We start from the raw sequence: 22771 nt of genomic DNA, 5'->3' as shown, positions 1-22771 counted from the left end.
TCAAATTGAATGTAGTTTCCATAAGGGTGGTGAGCTGTGTTAGGATCAGGTACACTAACACCCAGCTCAGCGTGATTCCCTGGGCAGGATCTTGAGCATGGTTCTGTAATACAATGGCATCACAGTTTAAAAGGTGGCATAGTACAAACTCAAACTGAGTGACACCCTTTTAAGCCATGGTGAGTTCTTTAATATGATTTATGGGCCTCATCTTGTTCCCAAGGGAGTTGATGGCCAAGCTTCCATTGGTTTTCATGGTAGTAGGATTGGGCCTAGCAAGTGGACAGGGACAACTGTTCAGTCTCAGGAAAGGAGACGAGATCTTCAGGTTTCATGATGCTGGTAAAGAGAACAGATAAAATGTTCTTATACCTAGGCCAGTTTAGCAAAAATGAAATAAATGCATTCCACGTTAGGACTCAGAAGTTGATTTTTCCAGCCTTCACGGTTCTTGAAGCAGTGAAGCTGCAGTTTCCAATCACATCTGGTTGGAAATATAAATTAAGGGGAGGGGGAGCCTGAATCAAATGCATGATAAGAGAAATGGTCTGAATGTAAATAGGCATCAGCATTTATAGCTATGAAAACAGGTTTGGAGCTGGCCAAAAAAGGTAGGTGGGCATGCCTCTGTGTGTGTGTGATGCAGAAATGTATTTCCTTTTTGGAGGCTGTTCATGAAATGAATATTATTTAACTATGAAATGGGTAGATAAGGATATTATGATATAAATTAATTTATACTTGCCTGCGTTCGAACTAAGGCCCCAATCAAGTGAGCACACACCTGTACAACTTTAAGCATGTGGATTAGTCCATTGAAGTAAGTCAATGAGAGAGCACCATCTGTTTAAATGGCATAAGTGTTAGCAGGATTGGGGACACAATTTCAAGATTTGGCCTATGGTGTTTACGAAAACATAAAGCTCTGATCGTACAATGCCAGGCCTTCATCTCATCTCTCGACTATTGTAGAGCACAGATGGGTAAACTGTCACATTGGAAAGCCAATGCAAATGCAATATTCCCATATTACCATTAGAATCTAATCCTACAATTACATTTAAAATGATTACTAGGAGCCTTACAGTGTTGTTTCATCCAGTTCTGCAAGAGGAAATAGATAATTTAGTTTGAAACCTTGTTTAGCTGAAATCAGATATAGTGTTGTCTTTTTTACACAGCCGTTTCCAGAGTGCACTGAACATGTCCAGATTCATAAATATATTATTTGTAGCTTTGAATTACACATTTCAACCACATTAGCCATCTGAGACCTCTGACTGGGCATTTGGGAGAATAACGTACACAGATTACTATTGTCTGTTACATAGCTTCCTGATTGAGCTGCCTACATCATGTTTTTCATTTAGTTTTCCTTGTCATGATGTCTGAGAAAGGAGAAAAAGCAAATAAGTATTTTTTCTTGCTAAAGATTTGCAGACCAGTTTGAAATGAGCATTTTTTGAATGTGTAGGGTTAAATAAGTCCTTATATAAATGTTGAAATTTCAGTCATTTCAAAGATGTAATAATTAACCTCCATATTTGCAAACTTAATATTTTCTTTCTTTTTTCAATCTTCACCAATCATCTCCAGACCTTTAAAGTTGAACATATATGGCAGAAGTGCCTAATGCTCTACAATAGTGTTGAAACACGCACAAATCAAAATAACTGGAAAGCACCCCAACCTTCGTAGAGTTTAAAAAAAAAAAGTGATCTGATCTAAAACAACTTAAAAAAGAGGCAGTAAGGCTCACTGAATAATAATGCCTTATAGCAAGAGGTAAAGCTTGCCAAACCAGGGCTCTGGTAGACAATTAAGGGGGAGCAAGTTCCAATGGTTGGAATTTGTCAGCCAAGAACCCTTTCTATCCCTGCTCTCTAAAGGCTGTGTTCCCAGGACAAGCACCAGAGAGCTCATGTCTCACAGCAGGACACTTCATGCTTTGAAGATTGTCACTGGCACCTTGAACTGCACCTGAAGCAGTATTAGTGCCCAGTTGGATGCATGGTGCACAGGCTTTGTGCCACCAGTCACCTACCCCATCAAAACGGTTGGCTGGTGTGTTCTGAACCATTTGGAAGTTTCAGGAACTTGACAAAGGCTGCTCTATATCTAGTACATTACCGTCATCCATCTTGGTTGAAGCAAACTGTGCATAACTGTAGCAAGGTCCACATCTAGTCAGCCACAGATAGAACAATGTATTGTGGGGCATTGCTGCTTTCAGCATGTCCAAAAACAGTCAGGGATGTAATAGGACCCTAACTGAATTATACAGGGAAAGGGTAACACTGTACTTCTCCTATTTGTGATAGAGGAGGCATAGTCCTCTTCCATTATGCTGGGGGAATCCTATTCATGACCCACCAGCTTGTCTAGGTTCTGTCTTGGCCAGATTGCTCTGATCCTGGTTCAGATTTTTGTTAGTTACTGAGAATACACAGAAGCATCAGCCTTCAAAAGAAGTCAGCCATAGAGCAAATATTACCTTGATATAGATTATTACGTTTGTTTTTATAACTCTTATTCAAAGAATTTTCTTATTTTTCAATTCCTACTTTCTAATTAAAAGTAAATATGGACCGGAAAGAGAGAAGGTTTAATAAAGCTAACAAAAAGCCTGGCATGAAAATAGTTATGTTCTTATTAGATGAAGAAAACAATGCCTCCTCCAACTCTCCTCTTCCCTTACTTTTCATAGTCTGATCTCTTTTCCTTCTCTCCATTCCCTCTTGGCAATTATAATCAGTTGTTTTGTGGAAAATAGACCTTAACATAATGGTGTTTCATTTCTTGCGTCTGAAAACATCAGGCGTTATAGTTATTTATGACTGAGATCTAATTGGTGCATGTGTGTGTGGTTTGATGAAGCAAATTTCTCATTGCTAACTAAACAACCTCACATAATCCGGCAGTGATTTAAGGAATGCAGTTACAGTAAGTGAGTTGTAAACTCTATGCCTTTTTAAATGACATACAAAAAGTACTGGTGTGTATTTGTGAAAGATGGATATAAAATGAGAGATTAACATAATCTTATGTGGCATTCTAGTTTGTCATTCTGACAGGAAACAGTGGTTTTGCTCTATGTATTCTTACCACTTGATTTTTCCAAAGTAAATCTTGAATTTGTAAATCTGATGTGGGTATAGTGTATGTTTTTTAATTTGAGGAGAATCAGGGTTTCTGTTTCTAACACACACAGAAATAAGTGTCTGACCTGTTACCAAAGACAAGTCCATAGTAGCTGATAACATATTCTCCCAATATTCTTCCTTTGCTTGTCAGTGAGTTTAAATAGAGAACCTCTGACATCTACAACACAGTATCTGACTGCAAAGCAAGCAAAAGGAGGTGCATAGCATGACAGCTGAGTCTTCTAAGACCCTTTCTGACGTTCCTTAACGTTTCTTTTCCAGATCTGCAGAGTGAATATAGAATGCAAGTGTCAAGGATGACACCTACTTTATAATCCCTGTAAAGCAAACCTTTTCGTAAAAGAATTTGTTGACAGTTTAGATATTCTAAGTCAATTTCAATTCTAGTCTATATAGAAAATGGGAATTTGTTTCTGCAATTGATGTGAAAATTGAAGGTTACTGACTATTCAGTCCCTAAGGAAGTATGGTAAATAAATACTGTCTTCAGTAGTGAAGGATCTGTTAGATGAAAGGATCTGTTAATGACATTCATTGCAATGTGTGTTGGAAACATTTCTTTTGAGAGTTAATTTGCAACTGATCGTGTCTGGATATCTGTAATATTGGCATAATAGTTCAGAGATGCTTTAATTCTATACCTTGTTTTTAAAGCTGTAGTCTTTTTTGAAAATCCTGGTTGAAAATAGTTTTAAGAATGTTTTGTATTTGTTAAAAGAAAATGAATGTAAAATTATATTTTAAAAATGGAATAGACTGAGTCAGATGACTGTTGAACTACTTAGGTTGACATTTGCTTGAGTGATCAATTTCTAAGGAATAGAGTTTTAACTTAACATTGCATTTCACTTGTTATGAGCATTGATCTGTATTCATAGTGTGTTGGAATGTTCCTGTTAGGACTTCCTTGTGTTTTGTTAGCGAATAAAATCATTACATTTGTAGCAAACACTAGTTTGCACAGGAAATACCTATGTGGATTAGCCTGGGGTCATGAACAAAATGATTCCTGTAGATCAGTAGTGCACAATTAAAAAGACTGTGTCTATAAATACTGAGCACAATCTGTGAAGCCCTAGAGCCTAGGTGAAATCTACATGGATGAAAGTAGAGAGAAATCAGCTGCTGTACTGGAGGGTAACAAATGTTGAACCAGTCTTTCAAAAAATAGGTGTGAGTGATGAACCTGGGAGTTACAAACCAATGAGCCATACTTTAGTACCAGGTTAATTGGTTGAAATAATTAAAGATAGAGTTATTAAACACATCCATGAACATGATACGATAGGGACAAACCAGAAGGATTTCTGTAAAGGAAAATTATTCTTCTCCAGCCAACCCGAATTTTGAGTGTGATCACAAAAATAGTGGATAAAAAAGAACTTATTGATATAATTTATTTGGCCTTTCAAAAACCCTTTGATAAAGGCCCTCCAAGATACTATTAAGGAAACCAAATAATCATAAATAGTCACAAGAAGAAAAGTAAAGGAAGAAAGTAAAGTACTGTCTTGGATTAGAAACTAACTAAAAGACACGAACAAAGAATAGGAGTAAATGATCTATTTTCAAAATGGGAAAAGGTTGTTACTATAGAGTGTCCCAAAGAGCCATACCGGAACACTGATTGAAATGCTTATACACATTGCTGAACAGCAACCACTCAGGAAAAAGGCCTAGATGTTGCAAACCTCTATGAATTGCACAGTGGCGCTTAAAAGAGGAAACAAAATGTTTGGATGTAGAAACAATGGAGCAGACAATAATACTGAAAATATTCTAATGCCATCATATATGCATGCCCTCACTTTGAATACTGTGTACAGTTCTGGTCGTCCTGAAAAAATACATGGCAGACAATGTCTAGAGACATAGAAAGACTTCCGTCAGAAGAGATATTTAAATGATTGTGACTTTTTGGAAAACAAGCAAATAAGAGGAGAATGATAAAGGCATACAAAATAATGATTAGCTTAAAGAAAGTACACTTCCTTTTTTTTATCCTTTCTCATAATACAGAGCATGGGGATGTCTAATGAAATTGAAAGGCAACAAATTTAAAACTGATAAAAGGAAATTCTTATTACACCACACAAGTTTCAGTGAGGCGCCTCTAACCTCGAAAATGTTATTTGGCTAGTGGTTAGTAAAGTAAAAAGGATGTTTCAGTGTTAACTCTGAAATTCCTCATTTTGATCTCAAAGCATAGGAATTAAATAGGAACTTTAACATAATGAGGTCAGTCAGTCACTACAGGAGAGATTTTATATTCATTTGTAAAAATAAGAAGTTGTTTTAAATACCCTCTTCGCATTTTGTATAATTGTGAGAAGTGGTTCTAGAGCATGTAGACACTGGAGCTCGGCTAAGTCATCTTACAGCTCAGAACGGACAACTTGTTAAATATGGCTTCATTCCAAAATGGTGATGGATTATATAGAATATCATATGTTAACATTTCTTTCAAGGATAACTTAGAGTGGCTCCTGCATCAAGGAGCTGGCCCCTCATCACCAGTGTGAAGAACTGATTGGAATGCACTGCAACAGACCTGACATTATATGTTAGTATCGCTCTTTTTATGGCTTTCAGGTAAGCATGTTTGCAAAGTTGCAGTAAACCTTTTTAATGTGCAATAATGTTTCAGCAGCTAATGTAGTGTTCTGTTGCACATTAGCTTTTGCTGCTTCTGTGCAAATTTACGAAAGATGGGAGTGCAAACAAATGTTACTGTTGTTTGTAAAGTAGACCCTGCTGCAACGTGTTCACCTGATCAGCAGTTTCTGCAGAGCATATTTGGGCTAGCTTCTGATATGGGGTGACTAGAAATGATTCTTGAAAGATCACTTCCTCAGAAAATATCCTTATAGATTCCATTTTTCCAGCACCTCCTTCAACGACTTTGTTGCCTCCTAACTTACAGAGCTAGTCAGATATATATATATTTTTAATAAATTCATGTTAGGAAGTTAAATACACCTTTAAGTCATGCAGTGGAGCACAGTGCTACTTGGCCCAGAGACTCTATCCATAGATCTACTGGGATTTGTGCTTTTTTAACATATAATTATGGCATACTATTATAATGGCTTCTATGGAGTCTTTCCATGCTGTTTTGTGAATACATCTTTATGGTTAATATTTATATACATTATATTTCCACAATGCTAAATTTATAGGGATATTCCTTGTTAGACTTAGGCACTGTGGAGCCAAAATACCATTGATTATAGGATTTAAGGTCCTAAGTGCTGATTCATTTTTGAAAATGAGATTTAAATGTCACAATGCCTAATACTTTTAAAAATTTGGGCCTTGGTCTTTCTGTACCTCCGTTTCCCAAATTGTAAAATGGGGATAATACCTACCCGTTACTGTCTTTTATAGTTCCTTCAGATCCTGTGATGGATGACACTTTTGCAGTGCACAAAATTATTATTAGGCTAATAACATACAGCATTAACAACTGCTGAATACTTGGGTTAGGTTTTGTTTGTTTTGTGGATTGCCTCGTTTCTAAATGGCTGGAAATATTTGTATATTTGCTTTTTTTAAAATTATGCTAGGTAGCTAGCACCGAGTAAGAAAACTTCAAATCGGAACCAGAGTTTATGGATCGGCTATATACATTCCATATACAAGGGTTAATATAAAAGCTAGTAAGCCCTAAGTTGCATCAGTATTAATGAACACTGCAATAAAGAACATGAATATAATACACCTTAGACCAATATCAAGGGCCTCTAGCAAATTAGACAGGAGCTGTACTAACAGTATTTAGAATGCAAGTTGAATTGCTATTAAACATTTGAACAAGAACATCTAATAAATAAGGCTAAGATTTTCTCATGCATATTTTTAGTAAAAGTCAGGGACAGGTCACAGGCAAAAAAGTAAAAGTCATAGGAAGCCGTGACCTGTCCCTGACTTTTACTAAAAATATACCTGACAAAATGGGGTTCTGTGGATCCCCACACCACCTGAAGCGGGGCAGCTGAGCAGGGGCTAGTAGCCGCCTGCAGCAGCTGGGGGGCTGCGGGGTTTCCCTGCCACCTGCTGCCCGTGGTGGCCAGGAGCTATGGGGTGCCCCCTGCTTCCCATGTCTCTGGGAGCTGCAGAGTACCCCCGTCGGCGGTAGCTGGGAGCTGTGGGATTCCCTCGCCATGGCTGGGAGCTGCAGGGCTCCCCGCCATCCACGGTGTCCAGGAGCTTGGGGGTTCCTCTGCCGCCCACGGGGACTGGGAGCTTGGGGATTCCTTTGCCACCGCCGGTGGCTGGGGACTCGGGGACTCCCCCGCTGCCCACAGTGGCCGGGGGCTTGGGGATTCCGGGGCTCAGGGGTCCTCTGCCAGCAGGGGCGCGGGAATTCCCCTGCTGGCAGCCAGGGGCTCAGGGGTTCCTGCCACCAGCAGCCCAGGGCTCAGGGGATCCTCTGCCTATGGGGACGTGGGGGTTCCCCCACCGCAGCTGGGGACTCGGGTTTCCACCGCCGGCGGCCTGGGACTTGAGGGTTCCAGGGCTCAGGGGTCCTCTGCTGGCAGGGGCTCGGGGATTCCACCACTGGCAGCCGGGAGCTTGGGGATCCTCTGCCAGTGGGGGCTTGGGGGTTCCTTTGCCAGTGGGGGTTTGGGGGTTTCCCTGCCAGCCGTGGGAGCTGGGGGTTCCCCACCGCCCACAGCGGCCAGGAGCTCCAGGGGTACCCTGCAGCTCCCAACTACCACAGGCTGAAGTCACAGAGGTCACTGGAAGTCATGGATTCCGTGACTAAATTGTAGCCTTACTAATAAATAATCTAAAATATTTCCAACTATTGTTAAAGCTTCTTTCTTTTTAACCTCTAGTGCTGAAAGTCTTACATTCAGAATACAACTTGGTACTAAAAAGACATTAATGCTTAGCTGCGGGAGGTCCAGACAAAGAAGCAATTAATGAGTTAAAACATTTATTTTCTCTGATGATACTGTGTAACTAATGATACCCATTGCATTATCTTCAGAAAAATGCAAGAGTCTCCAAAGCAGGATATCTGGATAATAGATTCTGATGATATCAGCAGTACAAAGAAATCTTTACTAGTTCATTTCTCTTTTTTGGCTACAAAAGTATGAAAAGTGCTTTGGTACTATAAAGAGTTTTGCAAGTCTTAGTGCCAATTTCATCTGCATGTGTATTCTTAAGATTTATTTTTAGGCTGCAAAAGTTTCTGTGGAAAGTATGTTTTGAAGTTGAAATAGAGATTTTTAAAACCCTTCATGATGTCGTAGCTCTGTTAATATGTACTGTAACAAGCATTATAGCAGCCCACTCTTGCTAGGCCTCCTGGTACCAGTGAAATACAAATCATAAGAATAAGGTGTCAGAACCTGAAGAACCCTTGGGCCAGGAAGGGGGTTGCTTTGATTTAAATAATAAATTGTTGATCCTGGGACTGTTGCTGCTTTTTCTTAGAAAATAGACTAAGCCTACCTCCTCTGCTGTGGCTGTGGATCACATGAGAACAGGAGTTAAAAGGTGAATGTATAAATTCGAGCAGCCAATTGGCTGTTTTAACCAGGTACTCATCTCCATGGTAACTGGCACTGAAATAACTAAATTGCTTGTAATTCACACCTCTGGTTATTTTGGTGAAGGCTTTGTGTGGACACTCTTATTTTGAATTGAGTGTTTTATTTTAATATCTTATTTCTCAGTTAAATTATATCAAAATAGGACATTCCTTATCTGAAATAAGTATGCACACACACATAATGTAAGGCATGATTTACAACTGATTCAGTTATTGCACTTCCAGTTACCATGAAGTCAAATCCTAGCTCTTACTACCAATAGCCTAAGGGGCTGTTAGGGCAGCCAGGTATTTCTAGGGCTCAGAACATCTCTAGCCAGTTCCCCCTTCTCCCTGGCCAACGCCAGAACCTGTGGCGGGGTTGGCACAGGATCCTGTCTGCCAGCTCTCTCCCATCGGTGATTCCTCCTACCACAAAATGATCCTCCCATCTCTGGCTATGTCAGTTTTTGAGATGCTTTGCACCAGTGGTGCTGCACAAACATTCCCGTAATACAGAATCCAGCTCTTAATCTTTCACACAGAAGATATTTTCCATATGAGGTAACATTCAACACTGCATTCTCGATCCTCAGCCAATGTAAATTTATGTAGCTGCCCTGAAGGCAACAGAGATATGCCAGTTTATGCCAGTGGAGGATCTGGCCTTGTATTTCCAAGCCGAAAAAGTGTGTCTGAAATGTTTTATTTATAGACTTTTTAAACACACAATTTAACTGCTATTCTTTGACCTCCACTTGAGATTTGCACAGGAGCATGGACTTCATTTGTATGTAATAAATTAATTCCTTGTGTCTTAGGGCAGGGGTTTTCAACCAGGGGTCCGGGGCCTCCTAAGGGGTCTTGAGCAGGTTTCAGGGGGGCTGCCAAGCAGGCCAGCATTAGACTTGCTGCAGCCCGGGACAGAAAGCTGAAACCCCACTGCATGGGGCTGAAGCCCAGGTCCCTGAGCCCTGCCACCCAGGGCTGAAGCTGAAGCCTGGGCAGTGTAGCTCCATGGGGGCTCCTGTGGCATGGTGCCCCAGGCAATTGCCCTGCTTGCTACCCCCTAACATCAGCCCTGGCTTTTATATGCAGAAAACCAGTTGTTGTGGCACAGGTGGGCCATGGAGTTATTATAGCATGTTGGAGGGGGGGCTCAGAAAGAAAAAGGTTGAGAACGTTTGTCTTAGGGCACCTTGTAAACACGTCCTGCCCACTGGGATTATTCCTTGATTTTTTTTTAAAAGAAGTATTTTAAAGTGTGGTCTTTATGATTAAAAAGTATCTGCCATGTTCAAGTCATGTTCAGTTTTACCGGTCAAATTGGAGGTGCCCAAAATGTACCCTGGGGCATTCTAAAATGTGACCCACCTTCATTCAGGTCATGCAGCTCAAGATGCAGAATGACATGCTGAGACCTGCAGTCTCCATGAGTCTGCACCTCCATGATGGAGATGAAGGCGGCTGCTCATCTTTATTAAAATTAAGCATGCCCCACAAGTTCCTGCCAAGTTGTCTATGGTGTCTGTCACCCTCTGTTGGGAAACATTTGTTCCCCTCCTCCCCGCCATATTAAGTGTGTATTTGTGAATCAGAGTGAAGATAACATGTATGCTTAATTTGCCCTACAGAGAATATTTTCTGGGAAACATGTAACAACAAAGATTTTCCAGTAATTGACAGAAAAAAATGCTGACTGACAATTCAATTTTTTCAGATAATGAGATCTGTAGGGAAGTTTTAATCTTCGGAAGGTTCCACGTGAACTATCAGTAGTTTGATTAACCTTTTATGTGGCCATATACATTTTCCGATTTTCTACAGTTTGATTATATGGCTGTAAGACTTATTTTTAGGAGGAATGTTACTGAGGAGTCCTCATGGTCTAATTAACAAATGCATGTCTTAATATTCCATCAAATCAGTGTATACCATTTGTATTCTGATGCTAACTGTGTTGATGTTAAGAATTCACTGTATCTGAAAAACTTTCTCTTTCTTACTAAGATGCCAACTAAGCACATGTTGACTGGGTTTTTGTATCAAACATTTACACTGAGGGTACATAACACTCAAATGCAAGCGTTTCAATTATAAAGTGAATTTATAAAGACTATTCATAATACTAAGGTCTACTTCCTTTGTTTTTAATATTAAAAAAGTGTCAGATAAAATTGCCCTTCCAACTCTTATTTTTGCCTTCTCTTAAGTGCCCATATGAATGGATGGGGTTTTATGATGCATATCTCATTACCACTTCTTATAGGGTCTGCCTTTGGACCAGTACCAATTTTCTAAATTGTACTGCTTCTTTAGGAAAAATAAAATCATGGTAACCAGATGTGGTATGATTATTTGCCTTTGACCTGGCAAAGTGTTAGGTTTAACAAAAGAAGCTAATAGAAATATTCAGATTGACCCTTCTCATCATGTGGTTGCTTGGAGCACAATCAATCTCTCATTATTATCAGAGTTATTCAGGCAGAGGCAGCAGTGCTAGTATTTCTCATGATCAGCCCTTGAGCCAGATGTAATTTGCAATTTGGAGCATTGTATTTTGAAACAATAATGCATTGAAAGGAACAGAACAGGGAATTAGAAGTATAGTAGTCAAGAGGACACGCTAAAGAGTATCTACAGCGTAAATACACTCCTCAAGTACTTTAAGTGGACACTGGTGATTTAAAGTCACATAATGTAGCTTTATTAGCGCCCACATTCATCCACAATTTTTAAAGTCATCGTATGTATAATTGAACAAATCCAACAAGAGAAAATGGCCATCTTGGCCTGTGTTTTTGACATGCTAGGCCTTTCATTAGGAGCCATGGTGTGGGTAATAAGATCCCTTTTAGCTGTGTAGTGAAATTTGAACGAAATAATGTTGAAACGCATTAACATGAAATCTTCTAGAGTAATATTTTTCACAAACAGAAAATTCACAAAAGGGCGGAGGGTGAGAAAACCTGGATTTGTGCTGGAAATGGCCCAACTTGATTATCATACACATTGTAAGGAGAGTGATCACTTTAGATAAGCTATTACCAGCAGGAGAGTGGGGTGGGAGGAGGTATTGTTTCATGGTCTCTGTGTATATAATGTCTTCTGCAGTTTCCACAGTATGCATCCGATGAAGTGAGCTGTAGCTCACGAAAGCTCATGCTCAAATAAATTGGTTAGTCTCTAAGGTGCCACAAGTCCTCCTTTTCTTTTTGCGAATACAGACTAACACGGCTGTTACTCTGAAACCAGTCTGTAGAACAAGTCACAGTCCCATACTTTGGATATGACAGCAACTGGCAAATGTTAATATGCTGTTGTTTATGATTAATCTGATAAGTATAGACTTGAAAATTTTGTTTCCGTATATGTTGTTTATATATTACCATGTAGAGGCCTTTATATGTCTATACAATAAAATCCCTAGTAGTGTGGCACTGAGACTTTTAATCAGTGACTCCTTCAGAATGAGAATCACACTCCCCTTCACTTTGTAAGTGGAAACTGACTCTCAGTAGTTCTCTTCTCCCCTCCCCCATCTTCTATTTCAAATTTCCCAATAGTTGTTTTTACATCCGACTGTTCACGTCTTTATAGAACTCATAAGTGTTGAGTTACCTGATAAAGCATTGCAGCCTCGACTGGTGAATACTGACTATGAGAGAGAGGGACAAAAAGCATTTGTAAATGCATTAAATGACAGTAATGAAAGGATATGTTGTCCATTAAGAGCACATGACCGATTAAAAGCCTACTTTTAATTTGGCCAGATCTCTCGTAAGAGTTATTTTTTAAAAACAAATTTCTGTTTTTCCGTGCTAAACAACATGCACTGAGTTTATCAAATCTGATCTTTCTAGGACCATTGAAACTAATGTTTCTCATGTTCATGGGTGTGTGCCTTGTAAGAGCTCTTGCTACATTTGAGCAAACTTCCAAATGCATTGCATTTTACAAAATCTCCTTTGAACTGTCATGTATTTTTTCTTTGGTTACTCTCATCATTGCTGATTACCAAGATAGTCATGTGTAAACGGAAGGTTTTTTTCTTCGTAATCAGTTACCTTCCTTCTTGATTCATTCAGGGATGCCACAACTCATTGTTTAACAGATAACAATTCACCACCATGAAGTAAGTAATTTATGGTGTCTCTCACAGTAGATTGTGGCATCACTGAGTGAGTTGGGCAGGAAGGGCAGGCTGAATAAGGATAATATTTCTAGGTCTCTGTTTGCTGACTGGCTGATATCTCCTGTATATTGTCACTTAGAAAATTACCCCTGCCTACTGTGCCCTTCCCAGCCTGCACATGATTTGGTTTGAAAGTGCAGTATTGTGGATTGGATGTTAATTTCTCGCATATTTCTGACTTGCCACAGGGTGTCCTTTTTATTTGTTTATCACAACTCTTAATGACAGCAGCAAGTAGAAACGGTCATAATTGTAGGAAACAATGCAAGAAGTTTAACCATATGTTTAACAATTTACAGAAAGATGGACTCTCTTAACAGAGAGATTTACTAAAGTGTTACATACCTGATACGCAAATATGCACACTGTAAGGAGCAAGTGGCTTGGTATGGAATAATAATCATTTAACCATATATAGTGTCTTCCATTCCAAGGAATTGAAGCACTTTATTAAAGTTATTGAATTAAGCCTTGTAGCATGCCTTGGTTCGCTAATCATTTTATGAATGAGCAAACTGAGTCACACAGAAATTAAGTAATTTGCCAAAATCACAGAGGAAGCCTGCAACAGAGCTGGGATTAGGAGTTGGGTCATCCTGATTTCACAAGACAGTCTTTCCTCCCCAATGTAGTGGATCTAGATTTTGGTTTGGTGAGAGCATATGCTGGCAGGGATACATACAGGGAAAGGAGCACTTTGTGATTGTCTTGACACATCTCGCATTCTTTGTGGCATGGAGGGCCTTCTAAGGGTGATGATTGATAGATGCAAAGACCATACTAGTTATCTGTGTTGGTAGCTTGTGTAATAGTGGTCTGTGTTGATGGTATTCCTTTTCAGTAAAGACTTGGCAAGTGATCTTCTTGTGCAATAAACTGTGAATCCCAGGGTTTGCTCTGGAAGTATTCTCCATTTCCATGGAAGATCTATGCCACTACAGAGCATGCAGGTCCCCTTTACATGCTTCTGCAGCATGAGAGATCTCAATAAACCGTGTTACCAGGGCCTCCCCTGTTGGATGCTGCATCAAAAAAGCCAGCCAGGGTGGGCTCTTCATAAGAGGAAAGAATGTGTCTGTCATTTTTTTAACATAAGCAGGGAATCCTTGTTGGTTTGAAAGGGGGATGAGAGAATGTGCGTGTCAACCATATCACCCTGTTCAAGCAGGGCTTCCATGGCACATGGAGGAGAATGATGCTGCGGAGGCAGATCATGCAGAGTCTGATCTACCTAGGTTTTCTGAGACTTCATGGTTAGTAAAGTTGGTTGTGCAGAACATGAGCATTTAGGACCACCAGATGTTCTGTATATATGTTGGGAATATATAATACACATATTGCATTAAATAGGAATTTTATTAAATATTAATTTTAAAATTTTGCCAAAGTCTGGAAAACTCTCAAGATCATTAATATTTCAGGATTAATATTCTACCATTTTTAAGTTAAGCAGCTGATGCTATTTTAAGCATCTGTTTGCCATAAATCAAGAACTTTTTGTTTTAAGTATCGTGTTGGACACTAATTTAAAATACTTTTTATTTTATTTATGAAAAGAGGTACTGTGTTTTTAGAAGAATTTTAAAAAATATAAATCTTATAATTTTGCTGACACAACAGGTTAAAACATTACATAGGTTATTGGTAATACCCTTTTTGAGTAATGGGGTGTGTGTGTGTGTGTGTGTGTGAGAAAGAAAAATATTGTCACTACTACTGGGAAAAGAGCATGCCTTACTTTACGTCAGAAAGCATCGATAGAATAGCTTGAGACACTTACCATTTGTTAATTTTTAATGACGGTCCTTTGTCTATTAAAGAACATAATGCTACTGAACTTTTTCTGTCTCAATCAATTTTTGTGTTTTTTTTCATTAATCAGCTAATGCATATTTCTTCCATAGCTCTTTATTCTAATGAAATATGTGGACGATTTGGCAGATGGCAATGATCTCATCAGTAACGCATCAGAGTAAAATCCATTTAGCAGATTACATGGAGATTATTTTTGTTGTATCGGAGATATTGATATGTTCTTTCTAACTGACGCTATTCTCAATAGATAACATTTCAGAATTCGTATTCCTCACATATAACCATTTTTCCTCAATCTGAAAACTGATCTGATTTGTTTTTTTTATATGAAATGAACTCTCCTGTGTATTTATCATTACATTCCAAGGAATTTTTCTCTCCTCTTTTCACTCTTTCCTTATATTGTTGAGCAACTCTGAGGGCCTGATTCTAAGTCCATTGAAGTCACTGGGAGTCTTTCTCTTGAGGTTAATAGGAGTTGGATCAGTCCCCAAATTGGCTGATGGAAAATTCACTCAAGCAAGCGGACGCCAGTTTAGTACAGCTGGGTGACCAACAAAAGGATTTTTGCTATGTACTTTACTCTGCTTGGATGGTTACACACAGATTATCCTAGTTTGAGGTAAAGATTCAGAAGTACAGGACTCTGTTCTCAGACCCTCTTCCCTTTGTTAATAATGTAACAAACTACCACCATGGCTTTAAGGATAGCACTTTCTTCTGCTATACTGTAACTTGAAAGGTGGCCTGTCTGAAATAGACACCCTGTTCTAGAAGGTAATAAAACAAAAATAATTGATCCTTTTATATCTTTAACTGTCTTGATATTAAATATTGTTGTCATAGGCTGAGTTGAGGTTTAAAACTCTGAATCTGACATCGGGAGTTCACATGTGTATTGAAATGTTCTCTGACCCTTGCTGCAAAAGAAAAATGAAGAAGCTAAAAATTAATAGAACCCTGGAGTACGTTGGCAATTAGAGTGAACAAGGTTTCAGTTGCTCTCCATCATCAGTTTCTCAAACCGTTGGATAGATAGGGTATTTTTAATTTTCACCCCTTATTTCAATCTGTCACAAAAAAAAATTCTTGAAATATTTGTATATGTTCCAATTAGAGTAGCATTAAACCATTTTTTAAAAATACGCTTTAAGAAGCAGAACTTGGATTAAGGAAACACTAAATAAACTGATTAATGTGTGAGAGATGCTCTTGCTTATGTTATTATTAAGAGGATATTGTTTAATAATATGATGCATGCTATATCCATCCTTAGAAGAATATTAAACTATGTTTGTAAATAGAAAAAAGTTACATTTAGAATTATTTTAGTATTATCTAGGGTGGAGAAGAAGTATTACATTTTTGTTTGGTCTATATTTCTCATTATACATTAAGGGTGTACCTCCAAAAGGAGCAGTGGGAAAGGCGGCATGGTGGTTTCAAGTCACCTTTGTATCTTCCCAATGCTGGGCTGCTCCTGGCATAACATAGACAGCACTGGGGTCCTGTCAGAGTTACAACAGCCTGGCCCTGGCTGCCTATGGAGCGTAATGCTGCCTGGAATCTCCACAGAAGTATGTGCTGTAGCCCGACCCCTGAGGTGCTTCTCTCACCACCAGCCTCTTTCCCCTCCCCCCACAGCAGCACACATATACCAGGGCTTGCAGCTGTCTTCCACGGTTCTGGCCCTGAGGGAATCCTCTGGCCAAATACTGGGGTTTACCGCTCCTTTAAACTTGGGCCCTTTCATCCAGCATATAGGATCCAAAACGTGGATGAAAATCTTACCTGAGATATATAATTTTTCTTGTCTTATTAAGGGGAGCAACTATTATTTGATAAATAGGTGGATTTTTTTAGAAGATTACAGAACCATAGAAATGCAAGGTTTCATAGAAATGAAAAGGACCTTGAGAGGTAGTCCAGTCCACTGTGCTGAGGCAGGATCTAGAGTCTAGATTCTAGACCATCCCTGATAGGTGTTGCCTAATTTAAAAGCCACCAGTGATGGGGATTCCACAACCTTGCTTGGAAGCCAATTACAGTTCTTAACTATCCTCTTAGTTAGAAAGTTGCTGGAGTTTTTTGCCAATATCTAACGTAAATCTCCCTTACCGCAGATTAAGCTCATTACTTCTTGTCCTACCTTCAGTGAACATGGAGAACAGTTGGTCACCATCTTCTTTAGAACAGAGCTTAACCTATTTGAAGGCTATCAGGTCCCCCCTCAGTCGATTTTTCTCAAGACTAGACATACACAGGTTTTTTTAACCTTTCCTCAGAGGTCAGGTTTTCTAATCCGATTATCATTTTTGTTACTTTTCTCAGGACTCTCTCCAGCTTGTCCACATCTTTCTTACAGTGCGGCATGCAAAACTGGACCCAGAACTCCAGCTGAGGCCTCACCAGTGCCAAATAAAGTGGGACAGTTACCTCCCATGATTTACATACAACGCTCCTGTTAATACACCTCAGAATAATATTAGCCTTTTTCAATCTGCATCACATTGTTGGCTTATATTCAATTTGTGATCCATTATAACCCCCAGATCTTTTTCAACCGAACTACTGTCTAGCCGGTTATTCCCCATTTTGTGGGTGTGCATTTGATTTTCCCATGCAAAGTGTAGTACTTTGCACTTGTCTTTACTGAATTTCATCTAGTTGGTTTCAGACTGGTTCTCCAATTTGTCAAGGTCATTTTGAATTTGAATTCTGTCCTCCAAAGTGCTGGCAACCCCTCCCAGCTTGGTGTCATCTGCACATTTTATAAGCATACTCTCCACTCCACTATTCAAGTCATAAATGAAAATATGAATGGTACTGGACACAGAGAGATCCCACTAGATAATGTCCTTCCAGTTTGACAGTGAACCATTGATAACTACTCTTTGAGTACACTTTTTAGCCGGTCGTTCTCTCTCCCCCAACCCCCAGCAATTTCATCTAGACCACAGTAAGCCGGTAACCATATCAAAGAAGGAAATTAGATTGTTGTAGCATCACAAATTTGTGTGGGTTATAATTTATCACCCTATTTTCCTTCAGGTGCTTACTGGAACAAATTGATAAAAAATCAATTTGTATCTTTCCAAACATCAAAGATAGGTTGTCTGGTCTATAATTCCCCCAGCTCTTCTTTGTTACTCTTTTTAAAGATAGGTTCTATGTTTTTCCTTCTCCAGTCCTCCCGAGACCTCCCCTGTCCACCAGGAGTTCTTGAAGAAGATAATCACTAATGCTTCAGCTAGTTCCTCAAGTACCCTAGGGTGAATTTCATCAGGCCTTGCCAACTTGATTACATCTAACTTATCTAAACATTCTTTAATCTGTTCTTTCCCTGTTCTGGCTTGTGTTCCTTCCCCCTTGTTAATATTAATTGTGTTTAAGCATTTGGTCATAAGTAACAATTTTAGTAAAAGCTTAAGTAAAATAGGCATTAAATACGTCCATCTTCTTGATGCCATCCATTACTAACTGTTCCCTCCTGAATGGTGGACCAATGCTTTGTCTTTTGTTCCTGTTGTATTCATAGAACCTCTTCTTTCTGGTTTTTGTATCCCTTGCTAAATGTAACTCATTTTGTGCCTTAGCCTTTCTGATTTTGTCCCTATATGCTTGGTGCTACTCTTTTGCATTCGTCCTTAGCAATTTGTCAATTTTTTCATTTTTTGTAGGATTCCTTTTTGATTTTCAGGTCGCTAAAAAGCTCCTAGTGCAGCCATATTGAACTTTTACTCTTCTTCCTGTCTTATCCAGGTACTGCTAATCTCTGATTGAATTTTAATTATAAAAGTGATACATAAAGCAACTGTCCCAATGTATAACCAGATATTTTAATTGCTAATAGAATATTATACCTCCTTTTAGTGTTTCTTGTCTTCCGCTCTGTCATGTCCTCTCCCTTTCCAAATAATTATTAATGATCAATTTAGCCTCATTGGCCTGGATTACTTTAGAAATGAGCATCCTGGGGAAAACAGAGAACATCCATATAGTCCAAAGTTTGTGTAGTCCTCATTTTCTTCATTTTTTATAGCTACACCTAAGATCCATAAACTTGGCTGCCTTGTGTAATTTTATCTTTAGATGGTGTGGCCTAAGATTAATCTTTCTGTAGGGTCACTGTATGGTATGTATTTGGCCCACACAGTGGCTTTGTTTTAGAAAGAAGGAGGGAAAAGCGGAAAAAAATGTTATAAATTCCTGCTAGTTTCAAAGTTTTCCTCTGAATACTAATTTTTTAAAGTGTTTAAGAGAAGTTTGTATTCTTCTGTTTGTAAACGTTTTGCCTGGATGGCTATTTGAATGACCTGGCTGCACTTTGCACATGGTTAGTGCTTTCATTTTACTTTTGATGTAAACTTCTGAGTGAAGGGTGCCACAAGTCACTATCTACTTTCATCAGTTTCAGCAGAGCATTCGATGCAAAAAATACTCTTAATGTTTTTGAATTGATCAACACAATGGGCTTAATAGATATGTAGCTGTTATCCCTTGTGCTTTAAATATGCCAAAAAGTGGTCGTTTTCTTACTCCCTAAAACTTGAGGAATATTTTATTTATTTATTTAAATGTATAAAATATGTAATTCCATCTATGATAGGTAAAAATTAACACACACACTCTGCTCCTAACAATAAATAAACTTCCAGACTCAGACATTCCCCTGCCCAAATGCTTGGCAGAAAACAGTGGGATGTGCAGCATTCCTGGAAGTTAAACAGTTCTGAGGTCTGGCTAAGCAAGTGTGGGAAAGGCGTTCCAGAGGTGAGGGACCCTCATGGAGAGCACTCTGCCAGCAACTTCTTCCTGTATGTAGAGGAGGAGGTCCAGCTCAAGCACCTCCGCTGATCTTAATCGCGACAGCATATCACAAGGAGAGAGACAATCCTACAGGTAACCAGGTCTCAAACCATTTGGGGCTTTAAAGGCGAAAACCACCAATTTGAATTCTATCCACTATAGCCAATGCAACTGCTGCTATAGGGTGAAGTGAACTGATATTGCTTTTCAAGCAATTATTATATAGATGATTCTGGATTGTCTCCTGCAGTTCATAAAAGAAGGGCCTAAAGTAATGTAAACTCTGATTTACATTCTCTGGAAGTTGCAGTGTTGAGTAATTTTTAAGACATCGGTTGCCTTTGGATTTAAAAATAGTGATCTGGAAATGTCATAAAAAAGCTTACAATGCTATAATAAAAAACAAACAAAAAACCCTCACCTTTATAAATTCTCAAGAAGACAAAGAGAAAAATATTAAAAATGGAGGTTCAGAAATCTTGGAAGTCTCCCCTCCTGGTTTTCAAGCAGCTGCTCCGATAATAAGCACAACATTGTCTTAGGAAAAGAGAAATACATTTGTGTTCATTTGACAAGTTAGAATGTTTTGTTATTAACAGGTTTGGCAAACATCGCAAAGATGACAAGATTGAGAAAACTGGTAAAATTAAAGTTCAGGAAGCCCTTACTTCAGAAGAGGAGAGAATACGAATGAAGCAAGAACAGGAGAGGTAGACTTCAGTATTTGCTTAAACATTAGCAGAGAGAGTTTTTGTTTGTTTGTTTTTTTTTGTGGTGTTTCTAAACTCAAGAATTTACATGCAACTGAAGTTTGGTTTTCACTGATAAAATTATCCAATGATGATGTGTTTATATAGTTAATATAACAGAAAGAAACAGAGAGAAACTGGACTTGTTTGGGACCTAAACAGTGCAGTCAAAAGAAACTGTCATTCAGTATCTTTTATGCGACCAGTAGCAGCCGTATAATTATTTCTTAATTAGGGCACGTGAAAGAGTTACTTTAATTTTTTCTCAAGACTGATTCTATAATCTATTTTACAGACTTCTCAGAAAACAAATATTTATATAAAATTGAAATACATTTTGTATCTTTCCCTTAAAGTCTTTCATACCTAGTTTATTACTAATTGTTTTTATGCTGTTCAGAAATAGAATTTAAAATTTGATCATTGCAAATAAATTTGTCACTGCAGTTCTGTTTGTTGTCATGGAGTAATGTGTACATTAAACTGTTAATTGTAAAACCGAGTGGTGAGTACCTCTATTTTTGCCTTGTTCTCCTTCCCTTAACATTTGAAGCCTCTATATTGTTTGTGTCATATGCTCCTCATTATTTTAAACAAGCTAGTATTTCCAATCTGAATTTCACCCTCTGTCTTGCAGACCCCAGGGATTCTGGGCCGAGACTCTGTTATGTCTTATTACTTCATTTAGGGCTAAATCCAAGAGAAGATTAGGAAGTGACTTGATCACAGTCTAAAATTACCTACATGGGGAGATTTCTGAGAGTAGGTGGCAGTTTACTGTAGGAAACAAAGGCATAACAAGCTATAAGTGCTGGAAGCTTAAGTTAGACAAATTCAGACTAGAAATAAGATGCACATTTATAACAGTGAGGGTTATTAACCATTGGAACAACTTACCTAGGGATGGGGTGGAAGACTGTATGTTTTTCTAAAAGATATGCCCTAGCTCAGCCAGAAGTTGTGGGCTTGGTGCAGAAATCACTGGGTGAAATTTTATGACTTGTGTAATACAGGAGGTTGAACTAGTTGATCATGATCCCTTCTGTCCTTAATATACATGAATCTGCGTACTCTATATTTGATGTTTGGCTCCCCAAAAGATATGTGGGATTAATCTGTTAATAGAGTTTAATTGTAAATATCTGAGTTTCTCTTCTGCTAGTATAGAGGCCAAACCATAGCTTTTGATCTTTACTTATGGCTTAATTTTCCTTTTATTGATAAAACCAAAAATAGGAGCACTAAATGTCTTCCTGTTTTGTTGAGACGTTCTTTTGAAGTAATTGCTCTCTCAAATAAAACTGTGAGGGAATGTTTTGAAGCTGGAGGAAATATGTAACAAAGTGTGTGTGTGTGTGTGTGTGTGTGTGTTTATATAATCAAAGCTGAATGTTGGAATCTCTGCATGACATACAAAATTATTTTTCATGGTAGGGAAATTTTCTGTTATGCGCGCACTCAGTAATATTGGAGAGAGTATAGAATGTGCATGTCATAAAACAGATTTAATAGTCACTCTGAGTACTACTGTATAATTATATAGCCTCCTATGTATGGAACAACTTCCCAGTCCCATTCACCAAACTACTCTGGCCTCCTTGAAATCTCTCCTTAAAACCTCACTCCTGCTGTGTCACAAAATAATTTATATATCCACTCGAATCATCAATATATGCACATGCCAGAACTTGGTTACAGCATGATCTTATTATTGTGACCCAGATCCTTCCTCTCCCCTCAGATCCCCACCCCAATTGTTGGTTTCGTTCTTGTTGTGTCAAGTGTACAATTATAATGTAATTTCTTTGTGGCAGGGGCCTGTACTACTATAAATGATGATAACATAGCAACAAAAATGTGCTTGGTGCTTCCTTAAATTTCCAAAAGTACCAGATTATGACTCAGTCCATGGTGGTGTTGAATTGCCGCAGTCAGATTGCAGTTCTTCCTTTCTATTTTGTCATGTAACTATATTAGATACATAATAAATTATTGCCCATGCAAATTAACTAAAACTCTAGAAATAATTATTGGGGGAGACAGTAAAATGATGCTGGCTCATAATGGCTCCTTTTTTCACTTTCATTATGTTTTACTGGCACAGTTCACTTACTCTGTTTTGTTTGGTGTTTGAAGCTCTATACCTTTAATGATGCAATACTTTTGGGAACTAGGCTGAATTTAATGAATTTACTATGTGTAAGAGGCTTGGAACAAAAAATCCTTAGGGGTCAGAGAACAAGTGAATGGTCCATTAAAAAATCAATCATGCCCACAATTTTATAAAATTATTATACTCTGACTTTGCAATTTTAATAGTAATGTGCTTACAATAGTATTTTGCTTAAACTCTTGAAAGTATTTTGTTCATATTGATTAGAAGACAAATAAGCAAATTAATATACTTCAATTGATCACTGATTGAAATGGATAAAAACTGCCTTTTATGAATACAATACTAATACTAACAATAATTCCTTTTTAAAAGAGAATG

At 38.4% G+C, this 22771-nt stretch overlaps 1 protein-coding gene across 13 annotated transcripts in view; it reads left to right on the top strand.

Annotated features, from left to right (window-relative positions):
- Positions 1–22771, top strand: part of PARD3 (par-3 family cell polarity regulator) — a 646254-nt gene that overhangs the window by 473171 nt on the left and 150312 nt on the right. For 10 of the 13 annotated variants that reach the window (XM_074946210.1, XM_074946207.1, XM_074946206.1 and 7 more), the window contains one exon: positions 20128–20238. The exons of the other annotated variants lie outside the window; for them this stretch is intronic. In XM_074946210.1, the coding sequence (XP_074802311.1) occupies positions 20128–20238 (111 nt within the window). The remainder of the gene's footprint in view (positions 1–20127; positions 20239–22771) is intronic. 13 annotated transcript variants of the gene reach the window in all.

This window comes from Natator depressus, chromosome 2 (genome assembly GCF_965152275.1).
Source record: "Natator depressus isolate rNatDep1 chromosome 2, rNatDep2.hap1, whole genome shotgun sequence".
Taxonomy (NCBI): Eukaryota; Metazoa; Chordata; order Testudines; family Cheloniidae; genus Natator; species Natator depressus.
The sequence above is the reverse complement of the archived record's forward strand: the minus strand, read 5'-3'. Positions and strand labels throughout refer to the sequence as shown.